Source organism: Aulonocara stuartgranti, assembly GCF_965226115.1.
Source record: "Aulonocara stuartgranti genome assembly, chromosome: 3".
In the NCBI taxonomy this organism is placed as follows: Eukaryota; Metazoa; Chordata; class Actinopteri; order Cichliformes; family Cichlidae; genus Aulonocara; species Aulonocara stuartgranti.
Genome location: NC_138941.1, coordinates 52,977,601 through 52,984,387, shown reverse-complemented (window position 1 = coordinate 52,984,387; position 6,787 = coordinate 52,977,601). Strand labels below are relative to the sequence as shown.

General features: G+C 40.0%; 1 protein-coding gene and 1 long non-coding RNA gene across 2 annotated transcripts; both read right to left on the bottom strand.

The window, feature by feature from the left end:
• Positions 1 to 1,144: 1,144 nt before the first annotated feature.
• On the bottom strand, positions 1,145 to 1,424 carry LOC309702770. Its single transcript, XR_014275721.1, has 2 exons — positions 1,298 to 1,424; positions 1,145 to 1,197 (listed from the first exon to the last, which is right to left on the bottom strand). It is a non-coding gene; the product is annotated as an uncharacterized lncRNA (long non-coding RNA).
• A 4,796-nt stretch (positions 1,425 to 6,220) lies between these two features.
• On the bottom strand, positions 6,221 to 6,780 carry LOC309703115 (uncharacterized protein; the record flags this gene model as incomplete). The annotated part of the gene is made up of 1 exon (XM_082527826.1): positions 6,221 to 6,780. Exon 1 carries the CDS (start codon positions 6,608 to 6,610, stop codon positions 6,221 to 6,223), a length of 390 nt encoding a protein of 129 aa, XP_082383952.1. The 5' UTR covers positions 6,611 to 6,780.
• Between the last annotated feature and the right edge of the window lie 7 nt (positions 6,781 to 6,787).

Here is a 6,787-nt window from a genome sequence, read left to right as displayed (position 1 = left end):
ATAAAACTGTGTTTCACAGACAAAGGGGTGAAGATTTTTGCAGAGGGACACCGGCCTCGTCTTCCCTTCTAGAAGTGCATGCTTAAATGAAGATGAATAAAGATGAATAAAGATTTTGTGAAAATGAGTCCTGTTATGAGCCCTTTAGTATTGCCACCATGTTCCCTCTAATTTTTCATGTGTCTGAGCGAACACACAAACTCCCTGAGCGGTCCCGTGGACCACTGTGAGCAACAGCAGACGTGTGACTGTGGTCACGCCAGCACTGAATCCATCCAAGTTACATGGTTTATTAAAATAATCAAATTACAGCATTTACATTTATGTTAGACTACTTTTAATTAACTGCTTTAGCCCACTTACAATGAAAATTAAAAAAAAAAAATAGTTCATGACCTGTGTAGTATGTTAACACTATTGGAAGTAAAAATAACTTGAACTCCAATTTTCAAAACACAACTTTCTTTTTTTTTCTTTTTTCTGTTTTTTTTTATAAAGCTCTGACTTGTATTATGAGTCTGTGGTGTGGTTGAGAGTCCTGTAACTCTGTCTGCAAATACAGTTTATAATGACCAATGTTGGGCAATTAATTACATAGTTACTTCTTCAAAAAAGTTATTGAGTTTTGCAAACAACAACGTTTTTTGCAGCTGTTTATCAAAAAATGCAGCCAAGGCATTTTTTAAATAAACATTTCAAACTATTTACAGAACAATCCGGTGTTCTGCATCAAATTTGATGCCACACAAATTATTTGTGCCACTCCAAAACAACACACTAACTTTAGACTCCAAACAAACGTCGCAAATCTCTCATATCTCAAAACACCGCTGTCACTTCTAAAACCTCCCCCACCCTTCCTAAACAACTAAATGCCATGTTGCCATATCATTTTTTTGATTGGTCGACATAGTACATTTTTCCAACAATAAGAAAGGGTGGGGTTATTTTTGGTTTTGGTTTTGCAGGCGGAGAGAGAGCTTTCCTTATAAAACGCAGTTTTTACCGTTTCTTCCTGCAGTAAATATAAATACAATCAATGGCAGTATTCAGGAAAACAAAGAAACAAACATTGCATATATATATTATAACTGCTCCTGAAGGTTTTTCATGTTCGAAGTAGAATAAAGGGCCATGCTCCAACTGATGTTCAGCCAGTATTTTAATCTTCTTTTCACCAGCAAACACCGTGAAAAACTATGGTGAAATGATCAATGAAAAACACGGATATTACATCAGCAGAACAAAAATTACAACTCAAATAAAACATACACACGAAGTAAATGCACCAACATACCGTGTGCGCCTTTCTACTGAACATTCATGAGCAATTGTAGTCCATATCTTCTATATTTCCACCCTTTACACAGGCCAGCATTCTCTTTCTGGCTCGAGCCTTCAGTCTCTGGTGACACGTGCGCTTAATTGAGCCTCACCCCAAAGCATGCGCACCACAAAGCGCCACACTCAGGCCCACCAGTAGGTGGCAACAACACAACATGAATCCAGATTAAACACCAAATTTTGAACATTGCAATCACATAATAATTGCATTCCAATGCGACAGCTACATATATATATTTTTTATCATAACTCTGGTTTCACATGCCTATCAACACAATTTAAAAACTGTTATAAAGTCCACACATCAAGTGTACTTGACTCTGCTGTATGCTGTGTAAATGTGACTTTTGAGCTGGGTGAAATCCGTGAAGCAGAAATAATATTTTATTTTAACATTGCATTGCTAATCATCGGTTGTGGCCAATCAAATTGTATGGTCCGACTATAAATAGTAGCTGCTATTTTGATTCATTTATTTATTTATTTATATTTATTTTTGGTTGATTAAGGCTGTTCGTACTACTGGTATGTTTGTGGAGTCGGATTAACCACAGAGGAGTATTTGATTTCCCGTTTCGGGTCTATTAATAAGTTGTGTTTTTACTCTGAAGGCCTAAAGTAGAGGTGACTGGGTGCCCTGGTGGTGGGATATTCCGTGGTTCGTGATTATTTATGCATTCGCCCACTGGTAATCCAGGCTCTGAATCAGTTAACAGTACACGTGCAAATACATGATTGCATCTTCTGATGTCTGTTTTAAATAGCTGTCAATAAATTCGTTATTTTACTCCCAATCACGGCTCTGGCTCAAGTGTTACAAACCTTAGAAACTATGTAAATGAACAGGAAGGCACTAACTATAGTTATATAGTTCATTTGCATAGTACATAGTATCTATAGATACTGTCTGTGTGAAACTCCCAGGTTGGCGTAGTCGGGTTTCCCCTGTGACTGTAAAGCTTTAAGCTCCCGATCGCCACAACACCATATTTGTGTTTGCAGAATCTGATGGATTCTGGTCAGCTGTACATAGATAATCCTGACAATATACAGTAAACCCGAGTCTTAAAAAAACGGAATTAACTGAATTTGAATAAATAATAAACAAATTTATTCACCTGTGTTTGAGCCTCAGGCATGGCACCATGCCCCTCCCATGTTTTAAATGTACGTTAGAATAGCATGCATCGTCTTGATGCATTCTCAATCATCCAGGAAAGTAAATCTCCAAAAGTTGATTCTGTTCATCTGGACGTAGCGTTTTGTGGGAGAAACGTTTCGTCACTCATCCAAGTGACTTTATCAGTCTCAGCTAACTGCAGGTTTCCAATCTTATAAACAGTAGATTTGCATAATGACTGAAACCAGCCCACTGGAGGAACAATGGGCTGGGAGGTCAGTTCCTTAATCATAATTATGCAAATTCTCATGACCATTGATCAACACCACTGACCAAAACCCACTGATCAAAGACCACTGATCAGTGCATGGATCAACACAATAAGTGAGCGGGAGGAGTGAGGCGTGGGGTCTTCACACACCCCCATTCTCTGTTTGCCATCTGGGGCAGGGGCTAGCCGTTTGGTCGGTGTCTGGGCTAGTGGGCTGACAAGACTGACACACTTTGTACAGTTACATCATAGTCACTGGTTACAACACATAGTGCCCCTCCCCTGCGACCCACGCACACACACACACAGCAGCACTAACGAGGTAAAGTCCCTTCGCATGGTGGTAAAACAGGAAACGTAAAATACGAGCTTTATCGGTTTGTTTGTTCTGTCTCCAAACAGAAACCGTGAAAATCAACAAAGCAGCATTATTAAACATGAAACCTATGACAGAAATATAGGCTACTCATGTGACTCCTCAAACAACTTACACGTTTCTAAGACAAACCAAGATTATTATTATTAGTAGTAGTATTAGTATTATTGTATTGTATATTATTTATTGCTAGTCTCGTTTCGTTTTTGTATGGTCTGGCATAAGCATTTCACTGCATGTCGCACTATGTATGATTGTCTATGTGACAAATACAAATTGAATAAAATTTTAACTTTTAGATTTGATCTAAAATGGACCAGGAGAACAAGTTGATTTGAATAATGTGTTCATTAGTTTGTTCTGTTGCGGTGCATCATAAAGGTAAGCTGTAAATGTAGCACATAAAACACTTTTCAAAAAATAAAGAATTATTTAAAATATTGTCAAACTCTGTTGCAGATTGTTCAGTTAATATATTTAAAACAGATGACGTTCATCACGCTGTACAGATCGTGTTTGATTGTGTGTGTTGAGCATTTTGCACACTTTTGTCACAAATATAAACATTTTTTAAGGAAACAACGACGAAAAGTTTTCATGAGACGGTTGCTTTACTTGCAAAAGATAACAGTGCATATTTGCATGTACACATATGGATGTCTTACAATTTTTCTACAATGTTTTCATCTTATCTATATTGTTTTTATTATATTATCCCTCTGTCCAGCACTTTGAACGACACTTGATGTCTTTTAACTGTGCTATAAAGATGACTTGACTTGACAATAGAGAAACGAGGAAGCGGTGTCCTTTGCGTCATTCGATTCTCATCCATAACCCGCGTATTTTTGTTCTTTTGGTTTCTTCCGCGTTTGGAGCCATGTGCAACTTGACGTGCAGTCTGAGCTCTGGAGAAGCAGGAATGTGGATTGTACCGCAGATATCCGGTTAAAACCTTTGGGAGAGAGATCAAAGTTTTGTTTTTGTATTTGATACCGCGTTGGTTCTGCGGAAAGAAAGACACGATAGTAAGTACATTTGTGCAGAGGTTTGTTGCATCATTCAGTGTTATGCGATCTCCTTATTTTCCCCGCACTCATCTTCAGATCAGAAATAGGTCCGACATGTTTGTTCACATTTTTTAGTTTTGGTCCGGGCTGCTGCATAAAAACAGAAACACATCGACAACATTCCGCCGAATTAAATCAATATTAGACTTCAAACGCACTAAATAATTTCTGAAGCAGAATCGGCTGGAATACGAAAACATCTACACAACTAAATAAATAGTGGTTTGCATTACTCGATTGCACTAATTTGCATTAGCAGTAACAATAAGTGAGCGGGAGGAGTGAGGCTGGGGTCTTCACACACCCCCGTTCTCTGTTCGCCATGTGGGGCAGGGGTTTGGTCGGTGTCTGGGCTAGTGGGCTGACAAGACTGACACACTTTGTACAGTTACATCATAGTCACTGGTTACAACACATAGCAAGGGCGTAGATTTGGTTTTGGCATTGGTGGGGACGGATGATTCAACCACTGAACCCTGCCCTGTTCCTTTTTTCCTTTTTGTCGCTTCTTGAGAAAAAAAAAAAAGGAGAAATATACTTGCCTACATATGCTATTCTTCATGCTTTTAATTCATTTAAAATTACAGTTCATAGTTTTATATGTGAATTATATGTTAAATTACTATTAAACAAATGACTGACTAAGTATTTTAGGCTTTAGTTTACTTCAGCCATATTCCATATCAATCAGGTATCATACAAACATAAAAATAGCTTCAAATACAGTCATGACAATAAAAGAATATGACTTTAAGGACTTAACAACATTAGTTCAGTTATAGTGCACCAACATCTCTAACACATTAGCACTAAGGGAACACTGAATAACCTGGTGGTTTTTGTCCATAAAACCACTTAGCTACGATTACCACAAAAGATCTCTCGGCAAAACGATGCAACATTTTAGGCACAATATTGCCCCGATCAAATCAGTGAGCTGGGATGTTTTATTCTCAACATGAACTACTGTTACAGCAAAAGACATGGACTACTGGTGTCCCACACAACTCAATGTGCATGTGAAGGAGCCAAACACACGCCTGCTCCTCTTGTTAACTGAGATAAACTGCTGGCATATTTGTTTTACATCTATACTGTCCAGTCTCTCCTGGTGGACATGGCATACATCAGGATTGTTTAATCTCATTTGAGTCATTGTTGACCTTAGCCATCTTTTTAGTCTTGTGAGAGCACTGAAGCTTCTTTCAGCCTCAGTACATGCGTTTTATCCTCAGATTAAAATTATTGTGTGCTTGATGTGCCTCACCTTTGGCCCTGGCTCTTCCCCTCTGACTGCACTAGGACATATTGCTACCTGATAAAATAACACATGGATTCGTGCCATAAAAAAAGTGAGACATGTCAATTCAGATTCTTTGTCAAATATACACTAATGAAGCAATTTACATCAGCAGCCTAACAATTGTCATGATAATAAATACTAGTTAATCTATAGCACCAAATCATCAGTCAGTCACCTGTGACCTCGCCTCTTCACCTCTGTCCGAGCTACAACATGGCAGAGCTGCCTCTGTCACCTGATGAATAACAGTGAGCCATTCCACATACATGCAGTCACACATGTGCTTCAAATACAGTCATGAACCACCAAGTCATCATCCAATTTCACCTGTGATTCTTGTATCACCATTACTCCACCACTACACCATTATTAAAACAATTTGTGCAAAGTGCACTCCAAGGTGGAATATTTGCAAAATCATGACTACCTCATGATATTTTGTCTCAAAAATGAACCCTATGAATATGTCAGTACCATTAGGATGAAATTATTGTGTCACCAACATTTTAACGTTAGACACATACTTTTAACAGCCTCTGTAAACTAATATCCTGGCCTGCTCGAGGCTGCCGTTTTCTCTGACAGTTTCAATCAAAATTGGAAATGCTACTGTGGGAGACTGAGAGAACTAGAGACTGAAGTCAGTGAATTCCATGTTGATGCCAACTGTAATTTCAGGAATAGAAACAGCATGAAGATTGAAGTGTGAGCATAAGATTCAATTTTAAAGACACTACTAACAATAAGAATAAAAGGAGCGAGCTCTTGGTGTGAGTGAGTGAGGTGGCTCTGAAAAGAGCCGTTGTTGGTAGGAGAGCGTGCAGCTTAAGCTCTCTCTCCGCGGATGCGGCGAGCCAGCTGGATGTCTCTGGAAGCGCAGGTCGGTCTTGAAGTCCTGAGCGATCTCGCGCACCAGGCGCTGGAAGGGGAGCTTGCGGATCAGCAGCTCGGTGGATTTCTGGTAACGGCGGATCTCTCGCAGAGCCACGGTACCAGGCCTATAACGGTGGGGCTTCTTGACGCCTCCGGTGGCCGGGGCGCTCTTACGGGCGGCCTTGGTGGCCAGCTGCTTCCTGGGGGCTTTACCGCCAGTAGACTTGCGAGCAGTCTGCTTGGTTCGTGCCATTCTTCCTCACGTTCCTTTCGCTGTGATAAGAGCAGAAAATGTAGCGAACAGAGGAGACTCGCTGCTCTTAAAGTGTGTGACTGGCTGTGACGCGGTGCCGCTCCGGCTCGTGATTGGTGACGGGCTCCACGTGGAGCATCGCCCCGCCTCGGTGTGTGCTGCTCATTGGAGAAAAGT